Source organism: Anopheles marshallii, chromosome 3 (assembly GCF_943734725.1).
Source record: "Anopheles marshallii chromosome 3, idAnoMarsDA_429_01, whole genome shotgun sequence".
Taxonomy (NCBI): Eukaryota; Metazoa; Arthropoda; class Insecta; order Diptera; family Culicidae; genus Anopheles; species Anopheles marshallii.
The window spans coordinates 56717427-56738644 of NC_071327.1; the positions used below are offsets into that span (position 1 = coordinate 56717427).

The 21218-nt window shown below is 44.6% G+C and overlaps 7 protein-coding genes across 7 annotated transcripts; 3 read left to right on the forward strand and 4 right to left on the reverse strand.

Annotated features, from left to right (window-relative positions):
• Positions 1-1488: 1488 nt before the first annotated feature.
• Positions 1489-4665, forward strand: LOC128713944 (uncharacterized). Its single transcript, XM_053808819.1, has 2 exons — positions 1489-2035; positions 3044-4665. Exons 1-2 carry the CDS (start codon positions 1489-1491, stop codon positions 4663-4665), a joined length of 2169 nt encoding a protein of 722 aa, XP_053664794.1.
• Positions 4666-5902: 1237 nt separating this feature from the next.
• Positions 5903-6739, reverse strand: LOC128712873 (uncharacterized). The gene has a single exon (XM_053807740.1). It carries the CDS (start codon positions 6737-6739, stop codon positions 5903-5905), a length of 837 nt encoding a protein of 278 aa, XP_053663715.1.
• Positions 6740-6848: 109 nt separating this feature from the next.
• Positions 6849-7781, forward strand: LOC128712875 (KAT8 regulatory NSL complex subunit 2-like). Its single transcript, XM_053807741.1, has 2 exons — positions 6849-6879; positions 7162-7781. Exons 1-2 carry the CDS (start codon positions 6849-6851, stop codon positions 7779-7781), a joined length of 651 nt encoding a protein of 216 aa, XP_053663716.1.
• A 3297-nt stretch (positions 7782-11078) lies between these two features.
• Positions 11079-12212, reverse strand: LOC128714527 (DAZ-associated protein 2). Its single transcript, XM_053809402.1, has 4 exons — positions 12191-12212; positions 11724-11782; positions 11339-11644; positions 11079-11267 (listed from the first exon to the last, which is right to left on the reverse strand). The coding sequence occupies exons 1-4, from the start codon at positions 12210-12212 to the stop codon at positions 11079-11081; spliced, it is 576 nt and encodes a 191-aa protein (XP_053665377.1).
• A 1737-nt stretch (positions 12213-13949) lies between these two features.
• Positions 13950-16434, reverse strand: LOC128712027 (exocyst complex component 7). The gene is made up of 6 exons (XM_053806921.1): positions 16387-16434; positions 16156-16321; positions 15503-16091; positions 14660-15426; positions 14124-14580; positions 13950-14052 (listed from the first exon to the last, which is right to left on the reverse strand). The coding sequence occupies exons 1-6, from the start codon at positions 16432-16434 to the stop codon at positions 13950-13952; spliced, it is 2130 nt and encodes a 709-aa protein (XP_053662896.1).
• Positions 16435-17365: 931 nt separating this feature from the next.
• LOC128714492 (ragulator complex protein LAMTOR4 homolog) lies at positions 17366-17778 on the forward strand. The gene is made up of 2 exons (XM_053809365.1): positions 17366-17514; positions 17585-17778. The coding sequence occupies exons 1-2, from the start codon at positions 17366-17368 to the stop codon at positions 17760-17762; spliced, it is 327 nt and encodes a 108-aa protein (XP_053665340.1). The 3' UTR covers positions 17763-17778.
• A 102-nt stretch (positions 17779-17880) lies between these two features.
• Positions 17881-18746, reverse strand: LOC128714281 (39S ribosomal protein L46, mitochondrial). The gene is made up of 2 exons (XM_053809157.1): positions 18561-18746; positions 17881-18498 (listed from the first exon to the last, which is right to left on the reverse strand). Exons 1-2 carry the CDS (start codon positions 18744-18746, stop codon positions 17881-17883), a joined length of 804 nt encoding a protein of 267 aa, XP_053665132.1.
• Positions 18747-21218: the final 2472 nt, after the last annotated feature.

The window sequence follows — 21218 nt, forward strand, 5'->3', positions numbered from 1 at the left end:
TGTGACGTTTAGGAATAAACATAGAAGCCGCCTACTAAAATTCACCACCACCCTTCTCGTTAAACACGTTTCAGCAGATGATGCGTTCCGAACAAGCCGTTTAACACTGTGTGCGTGTTGCGAATGGTACTATACACACACACACACGCGTTCACAAACCTTGCACCCTTGTTTATCGACCGCACTCACACACTGCCACCCAGTGTTACCGTTAAATACATACGCTCGTCGTTTGCACGCACACTTGAACACACGCCTTTTCTAATACGGAAAATATGGCGATCAATCGTTGGCAGTAGGATTTTTGTTTTGCAACGTCACAGATAACTTTCGCATGCTCTATTCCTGGTCAGCCCGTAATGATCTAGGGGAAGATCTCTACTTTAGGCGCCAACAGATCCGAGCAGTAGACATCCAGCTATTCCTGGCCATCGGGGAAGCAGACTACCGCCACCACTGCACACGCGGTCAATTGCTGCGAACCCGCGCAAAGCGCTCAAGAAGTACATTTAGTTTGTATGGTTAGAGCAATTATTTCATCATTTCATTGGTCTCCGTCGTCACACCAATTTCCCAAGACGCCATTCGACCGCAAAGCAAGCAACTAACAGAGTGAAAGGGGAACGGTGCGGGAGCGACAGAGAGAGCGAGAGAGTGAGGGCCTTCTTACGTCGTGTCGTGCCGTTTTTTTTATCTCGTTTCTTGTCTTTATAGGCTGACTCTCTAGGACTGGCTTTGGCTTCTGCTATTGGGCCCGGTTGTGAAAATCGTGTCGTGCACGCGCTGGGTCGCCGTTGCTTCGCTGAAAAACTATCCGAAACGTTGGCTGGCACGTTCGGGAAGGCAAGGCAACCGAATCCAGCTGCTGGTATGTGAGTTTGATGGTATTATTTTGGTGTAGAAAAATGCACTCCACAAATATGTTTTTCACTCCGTAATGGCCGACCTCACAACCAAGGTCAGTATAGCATACAGGCTGGACCATCTCGCGCCGTTTGACAGTTCGGAGCGGACAGCAACAGTAAACAAAAAATAAATTTATGTGCATGAATTATTCCATGTTGCTATCAGGCAGTAATTTCAACCATAACCCAATTTCTTTTTTTAATGCCAATCACCTATATTGGTTTTCTATTTTTCAATAGAAGTGATCGTTGAAGTCATGAAAGGTGTAGAAATGGCTCAATGTAATTGCACTCTGTTGATGAGGCCGTGGTGTAAGTTATCGTACACACTAATGTCCAAATTGACTTTCAACGCATGGCGGTCTGCCCCATCCATGTACCAGCCTTGTATTCGCCTGCGTTTGCATGAAATGTCACTTTTTCGTTTCTTCAATACATGGCGTCGCTTCTGGCCGTATTGCGTGTTTTCCAAGCTTCGTACTGAAAAACATTGCTCTAAATAATTTTCCGACGTGTTTAAAGAGGTAAATGATTGTTTTTTAAGCTCAATACCATTGCCCTCATTCTAAAATTCTTCTCAGATATGGGACCGACACATCAGCAGGCAGGGCGATCTGCTAGCCGCAGCGGACCGAGCAGTAGCACCGGCCAGGCACCAGATCAAGCACAAGCGCTCCGCACCCAAATCCAGCTGGAAATTGAACAGAAAGCTAAAGTGTGCGCTAACACGCAGTACGAATGTACGCTGCCACGGGTAGACTCGTACGTTTACTGCTTCCGGCACATACTGCAGGACCCAAATGCTCCGTACAAACAGTGCGAATTTATATTTCCCAATGATCGTCGTTGCTTGGAACCATCACCGAAATATGACGTAAAGAAGGACTACGGTTCCAATTATTGCTTCGAGCACAGCCGGCAGACGCAGCTGAAAAAGACCAAATCCACGATCGGTAAGCTGGTGCCCGTGGAGACGACAGAAACGTTGCTTCACGGATTGGCACACCATGTGAAGGTGGATAAAACCAAGCAGCATTACATGGGCAACAACACCCCTCTAAAGATAACCGTGCATGAAGATGACGATGATGCGGATGTGGATGTCGTAACACCATCGGTTGATCCTTTCGGTAAGAGACCATGCTTTGTTTTGCAGATTATTTACTGTATATTTCGATTGTGACATCAGCGTGCTAGTGGTGACAGTTTACGTAAGCTTCTACCTAACCATGCACCATCGGGCGCTGGAATCCAGTGTTTAGGGCAACACCGGCACCTGCATTAAGTGTCGCAGAACCTCCATCGCGCGATATTCCACCGAGAATGGTGCCCACTGCCAACCGCCTGTGCCAAGCCACCGCCAAGGGTACCACCGTTGTAGAGTGTAGGTCCTTCGAAATTGGTCTTCACCTCAAGCACGTTTCCGATCAGATTGATTCCGGAGCTAAGGTCACGTCCTAACATATTCAGGGTTCCCGGGATGAGTCCGCTCCTTGGAAGAACTCGGTGTATAGTCATTGGCAGACATGGCGTTGATAATGGCAATTAATTGCTTAAGCTGGTTCGGAGAGTTGAGCGCTATGGTAACGCTGTGCGAACCGTCAACAGTTGCGACTGTAATCGAACCGTCCGCGTTGTTCGTAATCGAGAACCTAATGATCTGTCCCTCAGCCAGCAGGGTCGCGGTTGCGACAAGCAGCGTTAATAGTACAAGTCCTTTCATTTTCTTGTTGTGTTCTCCGGGCTATCCGGAACCACCTTTTTATATGCCTCGCAGAAGGGTGGACTCGAGTCGTGCAGAAATTTATGTTTACGTTGAGCAAACCTGGGCGTCCCGGAGAGGCTGTACCTGGATTGTAATATTTTTCTGCGCAGACTTTTCGAGTTCCGGGATGAATGGGACCCCATTTTGAACTGGTTCTATCAAATCTATTAACTATTCATCATACACGTCTGTGCGCGGTGTCTTGCGTTGTTGATGCACAATGAATTTGGTTGTGCCTTAAATATAGAATGACACAGAAAGATTAGAATGTGTAAAGCGAAATGAAGAGACGTTAACGAACCTTTTATATTGCTACAATCTTTCCTTGGATGATCGCTGCTGTACGATAAAATTCTTTCTCTTTTCCTTTCAGTTGACGTCGACGTTACAGCGATTAACGATTCCGGACGCATCGTGCTGGACTATGCTTCCGATTCGAGTGACGATGACGCGGCGATACTCCATCCTACGTACGGTTCATCCTGGAAGGCGCAAGAGATGGATAACTCAGACAACGAGAGTGTCGATTCGCAGGGCGGAGATCCGTTGAAGCATGCCGGTATCTACACGGCCGAGGAAGTGACGCGCATTACGCAGGAAAAGCTTTTCCGCCTGCAGAAACTGTACATCGAGCAGATTCACCGTCTGCAGCATGTGTTGCGCGAGCGGCGTCGAAACTATCTGAAGGACCAGCGTACCGAACGCGACATTCATTGTAGCATATATGACCAGATTAAGCAAACGCCCCGCGAACGGTTGCTGTACGAGAAGCTGAAGGGTTTGAACCGTTATCACCGTAAGCATGGTGTGGAAGCGATACTGCAGCGGAAATATTTGGAAAAACGGGCTAAAGCAACGGAGGGCCTACAGCAGAAACCACAGACACTGCCCAAGTGTTCGTACACCGAGGGTGGCGTGAAGTGTGGTGAGAGAACACTGCCATGCTGTAAGCACTGCCGCAAGCACATCCTAGAGGACAAGAAACAGGTGCTGTTCCGAGCGTGCGGCATCGAGAAGAGCGGTGTCGTTTGTCAGGAAACATTGGCTGGATTGTTCGAGAATGTGACCTGTCCGTTGCACATGGAACTACCGGCCCAGCGTTCGTTCAACAAGCGTAAATACGAATCCGAATCCGAAGGGGAGTGTGAAATCAGTGCCATGGAGGTTTCCAGTACAGTGGGTGGGGAGAAATCTCCCAAAGTAGCAACCAACGACAATTCCAGCAGTGTTGAGGCCACCGAGGAGAAGAAAGCTGTGCATTTAGAAACAAAAGCTAGTGCCGAAGCGGATGCAAAACCCTCGGTTAAAACCGAAAACAAACGCAAAGTTATCAAAACGGAACCAAACACGCCGGTTTCACGATTGCGTAATACACGCTCCTCCCGGGCAGCCATGACCAAACAGGAAGAGCAGCAAACACCGGATCAAGAAATGACCAGCACAGCAAACGATCAGGAGGTGAAGCAGGAGCCAAATGAAACGCAAGAAATGGTCACAGTTTTGCATCCCGTCACCACTACTACCATGTCCCAGGTGGATGATCTCGACTTGGAAGAATGTCTTCTGCCGGCCAGTGTGATTCACAAAAAGAAACCAGACGAGAACACCACTAAACAAATCGTGCAATTGGAAACGGAAGCGACTGACGTTACTAGTGGATCGGTAGTTGTAGAAGCAGAAAATCGAAGCGAAAAAGAACCGGAATCTTCTGCTCAGGCCTCGAAAGAGGAGAACAAGCAGTTGGAGGAAATGATAGAAGAAGGAACATCAGTTGTCAAAGCTGAAGATGCGAATGTAATTGAAGATCCTGAAACCATTTCCTCCAACATGTCGAATCAGGAAGCTGTTGTAGATACAACCACGTCAACCACTGATGAGGCAATATCTGCACAAAAGGAAAAAGACGATCAGGATGAAGCGACCAAATCGCCGAAAGTGTCTCTGACAGCGAGACAAAAGAAGCTATTGCTCGCTACAGACAAGAAGGAATCGTAGACTTGGATCTTCTCACAAATACGGGCTTTGAGTTTGCAGAAGATAGCGAACAGCGGGCAACTCACCGCCATTTATGGAACATTGCATTGCTTGTTTATATAGGTATTGACATCGTCGCTGAAGTTGTTTCATTATTTCACTATTAAAATTTAAATGGTCAATAAACATTTTTACGTTTGATCAACATATGATCAACATCTGAATGATTTCTTTGCTATCCTTGACCCGCAGCCGTTGATTCCTATTTGGGTTGCCTCAATGATTGGTAGCCTATCGTCTGGTATACAATATGTAGTAGAGCCTATAGCTGCTCGTTTAACAGATCGTCGGCACGTCATCTAAATATGGAGACCATTGCGAGAGGACACCTGGCTTGTAGCGGACCAGATCTCCACCCTTATTTCTACGGCATATCGCCTTGAGTCTGAAGTTGTTTCGGTAATCTGCTCTCATGTCAAACGGAAACTTAGCAGTCATTATTCTAACCTACACAATCGATTCATTATGCGGGCAAACTGTTTTCCACACCGCGTTGCAATTCTCTGCTGCAAGCGTGATGATGTGTTAACGGCACTAAATGCAGCTTCTTTCATCGTCACCACGGTTACCAACATTTAAATAAGTGTTTACAATGATTCATGGGGAATCTTTGAGGATTCATGAATCTCTGAGGATATTTGAATCCCTGAGAATTCATGAATCTTTGAGCAATCTCTGAAGATTCATGAATCTCTGAGGATTCACAATATCCTTAGAGACTCGACTTCTGATTTGAATGACTCCTCGTCAAAGATTCATATGACTAAATCTCCGCCAAAGATTCGTTAAGCACAACACCAGAATTTTACACCATCGGACCAGTACACGACCAATACACGGCGCTCCACACATTACAGTCAATTTAAGTCCTCCACACACTACAATCAATTTAAGTTTTTCCACCCATTTTAAAGTGATATGTTTGGTTGTTGTTACCAATCTTTGCTATTATCCATCACCATCGTGAAACAATGCACGTAAATTTAGATTTGTCATTCAATGTCACATTTTCGTGTCTTCAATACATGGCCTCTAAAGCTAACCGTGCATGAAGATGACGATGATGCGGATGTGGATGTCGTAACATCATCTGTTGATCTTTTCGGTAAGAGACCATGCTTTGTTTTGCAGATTATTTACTGTATATTTCGATTGTGGCATCAGCGTGCTAGTGGTGACAGTTTACGTAAGCTTCTATCTAACCATACACTATCGGGCGCTGGAATCCAGTGTTTAGGGCAACACCGGCACCGGCATTAAGTGTCGCAGAACCTCCAACGCGCGGTACTCCACCGAGAATGGTGCCCACTGCATTGCCCAAACCAGCTGCTGCACCTCCGACCAAATTGCCAGCCGCCTGTGCCAAGCCACCACCAAGGGTACCACCGTTGTAGAGTGTACGTCCTTCGAAATTGGTCTTCGCCGCAAGCACGTTTCCGACCAGATTGATTCCGGAGCTAAGGCCACGTCCTACCAGATTGATCGCTCCCGGGATGAGTCCGCCCGTTGGGATGTTGCCACCCGTTCCGATTCCAATGCCTGGTCGGACTCCTCCAAATAGCCCACCTCCCAAACCGAATCCACCGATGCCAATTCCACCGCCGATACCAAAACCTACACCATGGCCACACGAGCGGGTAACTGGTGCGACAGTAGTTGTCGGAGCTGCTGTGGTAGTCGTCGGCGCTGCGGTAGTTGCTGCCGTTGTGGCAACCGTAGTGGCGGCCGTTGTTGCTGCTGTTGTAGCAGCCGTAGTGGCTACAGTCGTGGCAGCAGTGGCCGTTGCGGTTGCAGTAGTAGCCGCTGGCGCGACAGTCGTTGTAGAGGCATTGGCAATGATGGTGTTGATAATGGCAGTTAATTGCGTAAGCAGGTTCGGAGAGTTGGCCGCTATGGTAACGCTCTGCGAACCGTCAGCAGTTGCGACTGTAACCGTACCGTCCGCGTTGCCCGTTATCGAGACGTTAATGTTCTGTCCCTCAGCCAACAGGGCCGTGCTTGCGACAAGCAGCGTTAATAGTACAAGTCCTTTCATTTTCTTGTTGTGTTCTCCGGGCTATCCGGAACCAACGGATGCCTTTTTATATGCCTCGCCGAAGGTTGGACTCGAGTTGTGCAGAAATGTATGTTTACGTTGAGCAAACATGTGCGTCCCGGAGAGGCTGTACCGGCATTGTAATATTTTTCTGCGCAGACTTTTCGAGTTCCTGGATGAATGGGACCCCATTTTGAACCGGTTCTATCAAATCTATTAACAATTCATCATAGACGTCTGTGCGCGGTGTCATGCGTTGTTGATGCACAATGAATTTGGTTGTGTCTTAAATATAGAATGACACAGAAAGATTAGAATTTGTAAAGCAAAATGAAGAGACGTCAACGAACCTTTTATATTGCTACAATCTTTCCTTGGATGATCGCTGCTGTACGATGAAATTCTTTCTCTTTTCTTTTCAGTTGACGTCGACGTTACAGCGATTAACGATTCCGGACGAATCGTGCTGGATTATGCTTCCGATTCGAGTGACGATGACGCAGCGATACTCCATCCGACGTACGGTTCATCCTGGAAGGCGCAGGAGATGGATAACTCCGACAACGAGAGTGTCGATTCGCAGGGCGGAGATCCGTTGAAGCATGCCGGTATCTACACGGCCGAGGAAGTGACGCGCATTACGCAGGAAAAGCTTTTCCGCCTGCAGAAACTGTACATCGAGCAGATTCACCGTCTGCAGCATGTGTTGCGCGAGCGGCGTCGAAACTATCTGAAGGACCAGCGTACCGAACGCGACATTCGTTGTAGCATATATGACCAGATTAAGCAAAGGCCCCGCGAACGGTTGCTGTACGAGAAGCTGAAGGGTTTGAACCGTTATCACCGTAAGCATGGTGTGGAAGCGATACTGCAGCGGAAATATTTGGAAAAACGGGCCAAAGCAACGGAGGGCCTACAGCAGAAACCACAGACACTGCCCAAGTGTTCGTACACCGAGGGTGGCGTGAAGTGTGGTGAGAGAACACTGCCGCAAGCACATCCATTCTCTACTGCAAGCGTGATGATGTGTCAACGGCACTAAATGCAGCTTCTTTTACCGTCACCACGGTTACCAACATTTAAATATGTGTTTAAAACAATGAACCCTCTCTCCCTCCCTTTCTTTTGATGGAAAACTATTGCCAATTCGTTTCATGGTTTTGTTTCTTTATTCATTATCATGTTTCAGTTTCAGAAATACTTTTCCTTGCTATTTATCGGGATCGGTAATAAACATAATACGTCCGTGCCCCATGTGTTTTGTGCTCCTTCGTTGATTGCAAAAATATAGGAACGAAATTATTATAACAAAATTACGAAACGGTATTCGATAGAATTGTTAAAGTTCACACAATACAATGGCGCTTCAAAGTTTCAAAAACAAAACGATAAACTAAAAACATTGATAAACGAAAAATCGCATACATAAAAAAAACACCATTCGTCAACTTTACTTAGATCCGCTTTAGCGCCTAGCGTCCCTTCCTCGCTGTCCTCACTGGGTGGTCACAAACCGTGTGGCTTCGATCATCAATTTCGATGATTCACTTATCATCTACGCTTCCCCGCTTTTGGCTAATTATTAAAGCATTCCTGTTCACATCATTCCAACGTCCTTGTTCCGCGTTCGAGTCACTCATGGCCGTAATAGTACGGAACATTGCAATAAGCAATAGGTGTCCTTTTCACATGTACGCTTTTTCCGCGACTTTTCCTCCCGATTCCTCGGTGAATATGGATTCAACGTATATGCTTATATAAGTATATATATATTTGTTTTGTTTTGAATAAAGTTTCTCAGCCAAACTAGATCACTTGTAATTGTAATTTTAATCATCATTTCCGTCCATTCTTACAAGAACCATTTTTTTTTTTGGTTTGCCATACTTTCCCTTTTGCAGTTCTGTTGTCGATTTTCCTACACAAGACGTTTACACGCTTCTTCGCTAGTGCTATTGAATTGATATTATTTTGTTTTCCGCCTCTACATTCGCCAATTGTTTTATTTTACTTTTCCTTTTCTTTTGGATCGTTATATGCGTTTTCCGTTTTTTCTGAATTGTTTTAACCTTTTTCTAATGCGTAACATTACTTTCATGATTTTGTCCATTGTCCCATGTAAGGAGCAAGTCTATTCAACCGCACGTTTAGGAATTTTCAACCATCGGACCTCCACACAAGGCGCTACACTACAGTCAATTTAAGTTTTTCCCCCATTTTTAAGTGAATATGTTTGTTTGTTGTTACCATTCTTTGCTATTATCCATCACCATTGTGAAACAACGCTCGTAAATTTAGATTTTGTTTCGCTTGGAAGTCTTCTAATTTTGGTCGTTTCTCATTCTCACGCACTCATCGTTGATACAAGGATTTTAAAAGGATGAAGGAGGTACCATGGTACTGTACTGAATTTCGATTTAGCAGAAACATTATTGCTGGTAGCTCGGGACTAGACACGGGTCAAACTGATACTCAGCTGATCGCTAAATATTCAGTTATTCCAGCTTATTCCACTGGAAACTCGATCAGTCTGACATGCCTAGTCCAGATCCAGCGCAAAGTTAATTTAAGCTTCAACTATTGAACACGGATGTGCTCGCCCACGTTGTGGATTATCATCCAATTCTGCTGAGGTTAACGCGCAGTAAGGTTTCTCATTGTACTTCATGTACGCTCACAGTGGTGTTACCGCTTCCAGGTTTGAGAATATTAGCTCTGGTTATGCTCCTCCCTAGACTCGAAGCGGAACCAACTATCACAAGAAAGTAACGTTTTGTGCTTCCCGTTCGTAGGCAATGTTGTTGAAGGATTTTCCTAACAGGTAGTAGTAACAGTGATGATACCCGGAAGAAAACGAGGCGATATTGTTACGTTATGTGTCATCCATACGACTCACGCGATTGTGAGATCGTGCTCTTTTGCTTTTCAAGATTGCTTCTATATTGTGTTTTCACTCCGTAGTAGTATAATTGATCCGATTGATTGGGTTTTTGTCCGCGGTTTTTTTTTACTAATGCTGCCATTTAACAAGGAGGTTCTTACGAGGTGTTATCGTGTAGATGAATGTGTACTGAGTTTTACCGGGAGTGTACGCTTTTAGGGCACTAGTACCATTTACATTTCTTACTCGCCTTTAGTATAGGACATCGCGTCGACCCTTCTCCTACGGTTCCGTCTAAATTGCTACTGTCACCAATGTAGTTTTATATAATTTATTTACTTTGCTCGAGATTGTATTCTGCAGTAACTAATTGCATGGTTTTGAACAAGGGATCGATCACTCGATAATTAATTACGCATTATGCTTTTGTGCTAGTTTCTTTCCTACTCCGTTGCCAGTTTAACCATTTGCTACTGATAACAGCTCTCCTTCACCTACCTGTCCCCAATAAAGTATAGCATCCATCTCTCGCTCTCTCTCTCTCTTGCTCTTTCTCTTTCTGTGCGTGGAATTAACATACGGTGGAGGTTGTGTAATTAATTCATCAGTTACTGTTACCTTCATTGAGCAGTCTGTGTGTGTGTCATTATTAGTATTATTATCCGGTGAATATCTCCAACACCCCACAATATGCATGTCCAGATCTCAGTGTATATAGAGGGCTGTTTTTCTTGTGTTGCTTACCATGTTTGCATTACATTTGAACACACAAGTCGTCGATAAATGTACTCCTGGATGAAGAATACTTGTTTTACTTGTATCTTCAAGCTACTAAACAAAATGGTTAAGGAACGGAACTATCTTTTATAAGGATAAACATAAGACGAGAAACTTCAGACAGTTCAGTGGTTCAGGATAAAGATATCGTATTCAATTCATTCGTGTTTTATGGTTGGAAACATTTGCGTGGCGACAAATGCAATCAAATAAGGTGGGGAATACAGTTTTCGACCCGAAAAAATGCTATAAATTCAGAGGAGTTCATTTAAGGTTTCTAGTCTTCTTTTTTTATACGCTACAAAACGCGTACTTTTATGCGTTGTTCGTAAACCGTAAGCCTTCCATCGGGCTGTTTCGTTACTCCCAAAACAGCAAGCATACCACCCAACAGCCTATTGCTTTCCATCCAGTGCATCATCAAACGCTCTCCGATTGTATACAGTCTTCTCGTCAAGTGTCCGTGTTCCTTACACAACGGTGCTTGTGTTCGGTTTGTCCTTCACCTCACAATCCATTTACCCCTTTCTCTATCTCTATCTCTTTCTCTCTCCTCTTCCCGCATCATCTTCCCAATTCCCAATTTGCTTACTCACATGGCACCACATGCCCTCAGCACAGCTCCATTCCAGCCTGTTTGGGGTGGAGGAGCGCAGCAAAAAGGCTGCACTATCCCACACTTCACCAGAACGTATAGCCGCCACCGTTGCCACCGTGGAGAAAATTGTTCTTCTTCTTCGTCACCACAACCTGTTGGCCCTGCATTGTGGCCATCTGGGCTGCATTGGGAAGGATGCCGGGTGGTGGCGGTGGAACCGTCGGCTGCCCACCGGTTTTACCGAACCGTGCACCGGCATCAAACATGGCACCCTGCAAAAGGTAGGAACCCAAATTTTGGTATGCAAGCGAATGACCATAGATAAAGCAAGCGAGCGACTTACTTGAACTGGATACATTTGCGTTTGGTAGACCTGCGGCGGCTGTGCCTGCGGTGGTGGAGCAGCCGCAATCTGATACTGGTACATCTGCGGATGCATCGTCTGGGCTGGGATGGCCGCAACAGCGGTCGGTGTGGCCGCGTACGGTGGTGGCGGCGGTGCAAACTGTCCCTGCGGGGACGGATTCACGCTCCAGCTATTACCGTAGAACGGCTGTGGCACGATTCCGGGAGGATATGGCGGATAGGTCGGCGTCATACTGGTGACCACCGAATTGTACGAAGGCGGCAGTTGTGCATGTCCAGGAAGCTAATCGAGAAAACACACATTAAGAAAACGGAACGATTAGCTCGGTTCAAGTGTTTGCTCGTGGCTGTGGGTGACTCACCTGACCGTTCATGTATTGCTGATATGCGGCCTGATGTGCGGCATCATACGACGGATATCCTGCAAGAGAAGGGGCGAAAGAGATGGAAGACCGAAACGTTCACAAACTCATTCTCACAGCACCGTGTGCACCGTTTATGCAGCTTCCGCATAAAATTCCCCCCTCAAACACACATACGCGCGCGTGTAACACAACAATGAATCACGCACGGATGGAAAATATTTCGCAATGGTGTGCAGAATGATTCCGCACGGTGCGTAGTTGTTTTCACAGCAATCATTTTGTGAACTGATGGATCACTTCCTCCAATCCGAAGACGGTGAAACTGCGAACTACAATTTCACCTTCAATGGTGCCCATCGAGGCTACTTAGATCGATCCACGAACGAAAGTTTTGCGTTACTTTTGACCCTCGAAAACCCACCACCACATGGGTGACGCGGATTTTTCCATCGAAAAATGCTTACCATTGGCTCCTTTGTTATTCATGATTGGAATTCGTTTTACGTTTTGTTTTGGTTGTATCGCTTTTTCACAGGCGTTGTTTCGCTTTTTTCCCTTTTCCTGCTACGCCTCGTTTGTATTGCGTTCTGGTTGCTCGCCTCGCGGTTCGCGAGTCGAATTTCACTAATATATTATGTTAACTTGTAAATTTATAACTATAAATACGCGTGTAAAGTGTATCTATGTATGTTAAAAATAAATACAAAGTTTAGGGTTTTGAGTCGCGTTGCTTCAAGTAATAACCAGAATATCGATCTGGTGTTTGTGTAAAATCGCAAAGTGACGGAAGATTGGGCAGGTCCGTACATACACAGCAACAAGACAAAGATCTGTAGAAAAAGGACGTGCAATGACAATGTCAATGCCCTAGGAAATAGGTTGCTCTCGTTGAATTCGTGATATGTTTAGTTGCTCAAGGCAAAAATCATTCTTTATTTGTTCTAAATTCCCATTTCGACTGCGTTTGGAAGTAAATCAGGCTATTTGTTTTCAACTTGCTGTTCAAAATGGCTGCTATATGCTGCCACACTGCATGAGCCTTTTCTACACATGTAATGTGGCACAACTCAAGTGGTGATGGACGCTGATCTGCATTTTTCAGATAAAGGCAGATGTTATTTAAGAACTTATTATTGTTATTTGTGAATGAAATAAATTGCTTTTAAAATACGAAGAATATCAATTTCATCGCTATTATTGCAAGGGAATAATTCTCTTTGGCGATTGCAGCGCTTCCAGTGGTCGGAAATATAATCTTTTGACAACCGGCTGCTAGTAAGCAGTTTTGAATTTGTGCAGTTTTAAATCGAACAAGAAAACTATCGTTATTACAACAAATCTTCTTCTTAATGCCCCGCTAACAGTTGGGCAAGCAGTGCTAACATGGTCTGAACTATCCGGGTTGTAGACTGCATCCCCGGCTGCATCCCTGCTCCGACAGCTTTAGTTCCACTTGATGTAGTCAACGAGTTCGTGTGCTCATCTACATCTCGTGCCGAATCTCGTTACTGATGAGCACTTTCCTGGTAGTGCAAGCGTCTGACTTCCTTGTCACGTTCCTCAGCCATCGTATCATTCCGACCTTTATCACCGTTAGGATATCTGATTCGCGCATGTCGTACAAGACTCATGGCTATAGAGCACCCCATAGATGAAACTGGAAGTCTTGTGGATTGCAGGACTATGCAGAGCCAATAGGAAGCATAAATTTCTAAACCATCCTCCGGATTTCGTTGTTTAAGTTCCCAAAGCTACGATCGTACCAACGTAGCAGAATTCCTCTCCTCTACAGCTTTAAGATCATCGTTGTTAACTGATATGTTAGTCTGCTTTCCATCCAGTCACCATCGAATGTAGTAGTAAAAGCCCGCAGATAAAGGAAGAGTGCCACAGCCTCTTGAAGGGCGGTACAGGCCCCACGGAACCATTTCCCTGTATAGCAACATATCTCTCTAAATATCTGAGCTTTTTCCTTTGGTTCTGGCTTCCTATGGCACTCTTATCTATTAAAATGCGAAGGTCCTGCGACGGAACCGGGGGTTAACGGAGAGGCTTTCAAAAAGTCGAGCTTGGTAAGTTCTGCACTAGTTATAATTTATTCTTTTTTAAACCTAAAACATATTCCTGCTAGTAGTAATGCTTTAACACGACGATTAGCACTTTTGTATTCATAATATTAAGATTGGAATACAATACAATGGATAATTATTAAACTGACAATACTTAAACTGTATCGTCGAAAAAGCTGTTCAACATTGTTGCGACATCCGATGGACGATATTTAACGTACTTGTCGATGTTCTTACTAAACTGTACATCAGAGTACCTAAAAGTAAGAAAAAACCCAAAAAACTTCGTTATATATATTATTACCCCAAAACAATTATAGATACTTACACCTCAAAGAAAGTATTATACTTTGGAACGATGTGTTCGCTATTGTCACGTTTGATCCCTTCTCGCAGGAGCACATCTGGCACAGAGATGGCGCGCTGTGTTTTCACCGCATCATCTAACTCCTTGTTGAAGTTTGAGAACCGATCCTTAATAGTGGCTCGTTCCTTGTCCTTCACTTTACCATTGATCGGTCGTGGCATATCGTCCAGCGGGTGAATAAAGGAAAGCAGCTTTGACCACGAGCCCAGATATGCTTTCTTCAGATCTTGGATCATTTTTTGATACCGACGCTCACAGTCGTGCTCGGTCAGTGCGACAATTTCGATCAGGCTGGATCGTTGCAACGATTTCAATATGTAATGCGTATTGTTCAGCTTGAACAGCTGCTTCGTGGCCGTATCACCATACTGTTCTGATTTGGTTGCAATAGTGTAATTCAATTCTGCTAGTACTTTCCCTGCGAATGTGAAGAAACGACGGTGATATGGAAATTTAATTCTCGTTGGCATTAAATGTTAAACGAATGAAATACTTACGGACATAAATCCCCAACAGAGCCTTATTTTTCTGTTCAATCGATAGTGCCTTCTGCGATGCAATGCGATCGAGATCGTTCGTGTATATTGACTCTGTTTGCAACAGTCCGCCAATAGTGTCACAATGCTCCTGCAGCTGCTCCAAGAACCAGATCGTGTTCGAAGTCAGTTCGTACACCGTTGCATCGCGTGGAACGTTCGATCCACCACCGTAGCTTATCGTACTTGATGTCATGCTGACCATCCCTCCGCCCCCTGCATCGTTACGAACAGATTCGATAAACTGTTCCAAACCCTTCGAAGCCGTTTGCTGCAGACGGTTCAGTACGCCCGATAGTTGCTGCTTCTGCGTAGCGTCACAGATACGATCAATGTCTGGTTGCAAAATTTGAACGTGCTTCAGGGCAGAAAATATACCCAGTGCGGCGGACCATTCCTTGCGGCCAATACTTCGCATCACTTTCGAAGTTATTTGTTCAGCATCCTTTACCACCATCTCGATTGAGGGTTGGGACAGCCGTGAGAATACCTCGTTGTGTCGCGACGGAGGCACAATATCGTTCAAAAGCTGTCGTTCCCATACTAAAAGCTTTTGAAGTCCAAGCAGTAGCACTAAATACTTTTCAAGCTCCTGATCGTTATCATTGCCGTACTCTTCTGCCGCCAAGATATCACCGAAAGAAGAATTCTTTCTCATCGCCAATCCTGCCGACTGGCCAAGGGTTTGGGAAGCTTTCATGAACATCTTGTTAGCTTTCCGTTCGAAACTAAAATAAAAGAACAGCATGAAGTACATTGAAACATAATTCGTAAGCGTCATGAACTCTAGTTAACGCCACTTACATTTGTTGCAAACGAGCAGACGTTGTTTTCTTAACTCCCGTTTCCGCCCGTCCATAGCCATGTCTTGTACGCAACGGTTCATTTCCCCAGCTGCCACTCTTCTGATGATCTTTCAAATTTTGCAACGATCTCATGATCACTTCCGATCGTTCGTCGCCAAATATTTGCACGTACTCGCGCCGCAAATTGTTGTCCAACCATTGTGCAATCACGTTCAGTTCCTCCCGTGCGCTGGGTGGAAGCTGTTTGATCGACGGGCAATCTTCATTGGAAGAATCTTCCTCGATGTAGATCATATCTAGCAGATCGACCGGTTTTAGTGGAGAGTTATGCTTTTTAAGCAACGATTTGAAATGATTATTGAGCGTTTCGCATCCATTGTTAAACAGGCTCGTGACGTTCTCCAGCTCAACGCTTTGTGGGTTGTTGTTAAGAAAGTAATCTTTTGCCTTCTTCAGCTTGTTCAACCCATCCAGAAATGATCCTATGTTGCCTTCGGACGGTCCCTGGTGGATTAGGTTGCACACATCCTGCGAAGCGTCGTAGTGGGACAGTACTTGTTCCATGCATTGCAACGTACTATCAAGATCTACAAATGATAATCAAGGGTGTCAGTTTGAGGCGTACTACAATATCAGCTTTTCATTACTCACTTTGTTGCTGTTTTTGCAAGTTCTTTGTAATATTGTAAACGGGCAGTATAGTATGTTCCAGCTTTCCTAACCGTTGCTCGAATGAGTTCAGAATCTTGGACATGGATTGCGTTAACTCGGAATACTTCTCCACATGATCCTTCAGCAGTGCTTGATTTGTTTTCTCCTGCAACCGTAGCGAATATTATGGCGGTGGGTTTTGTTTTATGCACAAACTATTCTAGAACTCACCTTTTCCAGCTTAATCTCAATTTGAAGCGTATTCTCAAGAGCACTCATGGCGAATTAATACTTTTATAAATGTGTAGAAAGCAAAATTATACTCCCACCAAGCAGTGATGACGAGAACAATACCCAAACACGATTAGAGTAGACGAAACGCAAATGACAGTGAGGATATAAACAATCGACGATTATTCCTGTTGTTTCGTCGATTTTGCCACTGCAGTGGGTGTTTTGGTAGGCAGCTGAAAAATTGAAGAAAACTAGCGTATTTATCAACTAGAACACGAACAAATCACCTGTTTGAGATAATCCTATAAAGTGTTAAGAGTTGCAAATCATCAGTTTGGTGGCTTTGTCCAAACTACAGTTGTTTGCAAGACCAGTGCAGATTGTTTACCTAATTGTCGTCGAAATAGACTATTGTTCGGAAGAAGACTGCAGCACAACAAAACAGAAGGTCGGTAAGAAGACGATAGACGAAATCGATAGTGGTCAGACGACACAGTTTTTGGTAGTAAAGTGAGCTTCTTCCTTCCAGTCCCCCGAACAAAAATCTGCATCTGCAAAAAACTTCGAACAAAAATCTGCATCCGGATTGCGGTATTTTACATTTGCTCCGTAGGCAGGAACATACGAAACCACCCACAATTCGCTGGGTACTGCGGCGTAGTTGATGAGTACTATCAAATATTGGCTTCTGGTAGCGTTCCGGCTGTTTACGCATTTTTTCATTTGACAATTTAACCGCATCGGGCAGCTAACGTTAGCCAGCGCTACGTCCGCAACCAGCGGCACTAGCTTTTCACGCACAGCATCGCCCATCGGGAATTGCAACTATTCTCTTGCTTCGAATCTCACTGAGGTGGTGGTGTGTGAATCGCAACAATCATTGCAGGCGCATCTGCAACAACAAAATAGCAGCGCTATCAATAGGCAGTGCAGTGTCGTTGTTTGCGACAAGAGTAGCAAATTGAACAGCCCCACGATGTTTGATCTCGATCGTCATCCGCTACCAGATCAGCTCGGGTATCTGGTCCTGTCCGAGGATGGGTCAGTACATGCTTCCGGCGGTGAGCTGGAAAACGACGAGCGTAGTGCAAATATAATAAGCAATCTTCTTACACTCACCGAAAGGTAGGAAATACATAACTATCTGAATTAGTGCCGAGTTATCAAAGATATATTTTTGCTTCATCTTCCACAGTGTTGATCCAGCCATTTTCTATGCACGCTCTTGCAGGAAAGTTTCGATCGTTTTCGCTGACCACAGTTTCACTATATGCCTTTCGAACAAACGCATTTACGTCGTAAAGAAACGAAATCGCACGGATGCAACCGCTAACAGTGGCATCGAGTCGGATAATCATTCAATACTAGCTTGATTTTACGCGCGTCTTTCGGAGTAAAATAAATATTTGAATGCTTTTGAGTAAGGCTTTACTTTCTATTCACGACTTCCATTTACTAAAGCGTTAGAATCAGAAACGTCCATTGCATGAGTTACAGCAGAAACTGGGAGACGCTTTGGTAGTACGATTGCTGTAACTGCTTTTTCAACTCCTCCTGACTGAGCCACTGGTACTTAACCTTACTGCTGGCAATGTTTCCACTCGTTTCCTTCAGAACACTACGGAAGAAAAATACTTTTGCACCTGTCGCTTCGGTACGCGCATTCGCAGGATATTTGTACTTGTAGAAACCGACTGGTGCATTACCGTAAAACGTAACTTGCAGATAATCACCACAATAGTCCTTCAACGTACGTTCGGCAGTTTGGCGCATGGATTCTCCCTTCCGGTGAAGGCCTTGCGGCAGTAGATAATGGCTCTTGGTGCCTAGCTTTTGCTCCACCAAAAGCACAAGTGTTTCCTCCAGTTTGCGGTCCAGCGATCGAATATCGTTCTTTTGGTCTGCTTCCGTGACACGAGGTGCAGGTTGAAACCGTGCGAATTCTTCGTTGTAAGCGTCCTCCAAATCTTGGGCGGTTTGTTTTAGTGTTTCCGAATCCAGATCTATCTTGCCCGCTTTCAGCAGCTCCAGCTGTTGTTTCTCGGTTTCTTTGCGAAGTTCGTGGTTGGATTTAAGGCTTTTTTCTAGCTCCATTTGATTCAGCATTTGCTACGAAACACAAAAAGGGACAGGTTATTTGGAGCCAAACATGGTTTTTAGATGGGTGTTACCTTAAATTTTGCCTCTATGGGTTCGAGTGTTTTCGTAACGATGGGTAATCGCTCTACCAGCACTCCTGCATATAGATCCCATTTTTGATCTGGTTGTGTTGCAGCTGGTGTAGCCTGTGTTGCTAAACTCCTAGCTGAAAGCAGCCGTGCCGCGTGCAATAACGAACGATTTGCGAGAAGCCGCATTTTGTGTGCCTTAAGAAAATTTTTACCGGGTTATGAAAGGAATTTGCGCAAAGCAATGTTTATGTTATCGAATGTGACAGCAAGGTTGACCCGAATGTGTTATCCTCGGTAAAATACAGTAGAGGATTTGGCGTTAGGAAGTTTGTCGGAAAAATACTAGGTTGATTTTACGCGCGTCTTTAATACAACATTTTGTTTGCTGTAATTTGATGTTTGTTTCTCTGTATTTTTTCACAATATGTTAGATGTGGGAAGTTAATCGTAACTGAATATATACAAAATATTTTAGAATGTCTGACACACCTCAATTGTTTACCTTGGCACAGCGATGTGACAGCCGCACCAGCCAACTTTACCAACCTAGGTACAGCGAAAAATCATCGCCGCCATTACGGTACAACGAGTCGCTCGCAAAGGTTGGTTGCGTGAAAAGTGAAACAAGTTAAGAAAACGGCAGTCAATATCGGATAAAAACGTACGGCGAACGCTTGCCAAAGCTGTAAGTAGTGCAATGGGCAGTGATTTATGCTACCATAACGTTTTCTTTACGCCAAAAAACGTCGATCTCAAACTCCGTCCGTAAATCGATCCGTACGCCATGTAGTGTTGTGCACGCGTGTGTGTGTGTTTCGCTTAGGGCTAAGCAAATGGGGCCACGGGAACAGAAAAACGAGAAGAGAGAAAAAAACGTCTGCGTTGGAAAGCTAGATTGATTGACACACCCAGTCGAAAAAGTACTCGGCGGACCTTCGGTGTGATATGGATGCATCTAAATCAGTAAATTGGAATGTTGAATGAACGGAATAGCAATCACGAGCGGAAGCGCACTAGCTTTTCCTGGACTATGCGTATGCTCCTGCTATCTCTCCCTGCATTGCCGTGCCGCGCCCTACAAGCGCGAGCTGGTGTGAAAAATCGATATTTTCAACGACCCATGGAATACACTACGCATTCAGCACACACTGCGGGATTTCGATTGGTTCGATCGAAAGCCAATAGGTTGGTGTGAATAGTTTTGTGAGTGCTCATCCTTACCAGAAACATTCGGCTAATGTTTAGGGCGTTTTCTTTAATAACATTGCTTGTAGAACGGTTAATGAAGGCGGTACGAAACGTCCCCTTTGAAATACGTAAACAGTCCGCCAAGTTACCTTTGCCGGGGTTGTTGCTGGAGCAAAAACGGTATATTTTATGAAATAACGCCGAAGTAGCAAATGTCAATTGAATGAATGAACCGACCGAACCCCACCAACCCAGGACACCGCCTCACTGCCTTTGACCCTTACGCTGATTGGTTGAATCTGATATTGATGCGGCATAAAGTAAACCAAACAGCTTCATGCGCCAGATTACGTCATCGCCTTTCGTTGGGTTATTTTTAAACATTACCAGCTCCGGCGGCCACAGCACTGATCATCATGATTCGGGATGATGATCTAGTGTGCATGTGTGTGAATTCATTTCCGTTTAAGCATGGGATGAAGCGACTGTTGCTGGATATTTTAAATTATACACTATTTAATGTCGATTGTGAAAGAATGGATTGTTTGTGTCCATTTTGGGGAAAAACACAAAACTAAACAAACAATTCAATAGAAATCTTTCTAACCGTTTCTGGCTTCCAAATAGAATGAAGCGAATGTAGCCTGCAAGCTCAAAGTTTCTATAAAACCAACCAACAGCAAGTGCTTGATTGAACGTGGAATTCGATGGCGTCATAGTCGGAGTGGTGTTCGGTTCGTAGCGGTGTATCTTTTCCACCGCACTTGCGATAAGATAAGAAGCATGCATGTTTTCACGTAGTGTAGAGTGTTAAGGTGTGTAGTCACCAATGACAAATAACATCTATGTGGTGTGAAGCTTGATTCGTTGGGTTGTGTTGCACCCATTGAGAGTGGCATTTGTGAAATATCCTAACCAAGAAACTGCTGAGCATCAACTCTTTTTCGTGGTTAAACTAACCGAACCGATAAATTCTTTCCAATTTGCCCTCCGCCTAAATCGTCATATTGTACACATACCAAGCCGTTTAGTGAAATGAACGTTCAAGTGTTTAACATAAAATTATGTTGAAAACCATCTACGCTTATGTTGGTGCTACTTGGTATGGGAGTCTAGTAGTCGAAACAAAACAAAAAAAACACAAACCACTGAAAAGAGAAAGACGATGAGAGAATAACAAAAGAGAGAAAGAGAGAGAGCATTTGAAGAGAAAGAGTGAAGAGGGTATGTAAATTGAGAGAAATGATTGCCAACATAAAAAGAAAACAAACCGCGCACCACGATACCCGGGTACGACGAAAAGCGTATGCAGACGTGCATGCCGGGTGCCGATGTGTATGTAAAATGTTGAGTGGCAATGAAGCCATCCAAACAGGCAAAACTTATAATCTTGTGCATGAGAGAGGGCGGAAACAGTTACCGAAAAATTCAACTAGATGACTAGATTTCGCTGCCGAGTATAGACTTTCA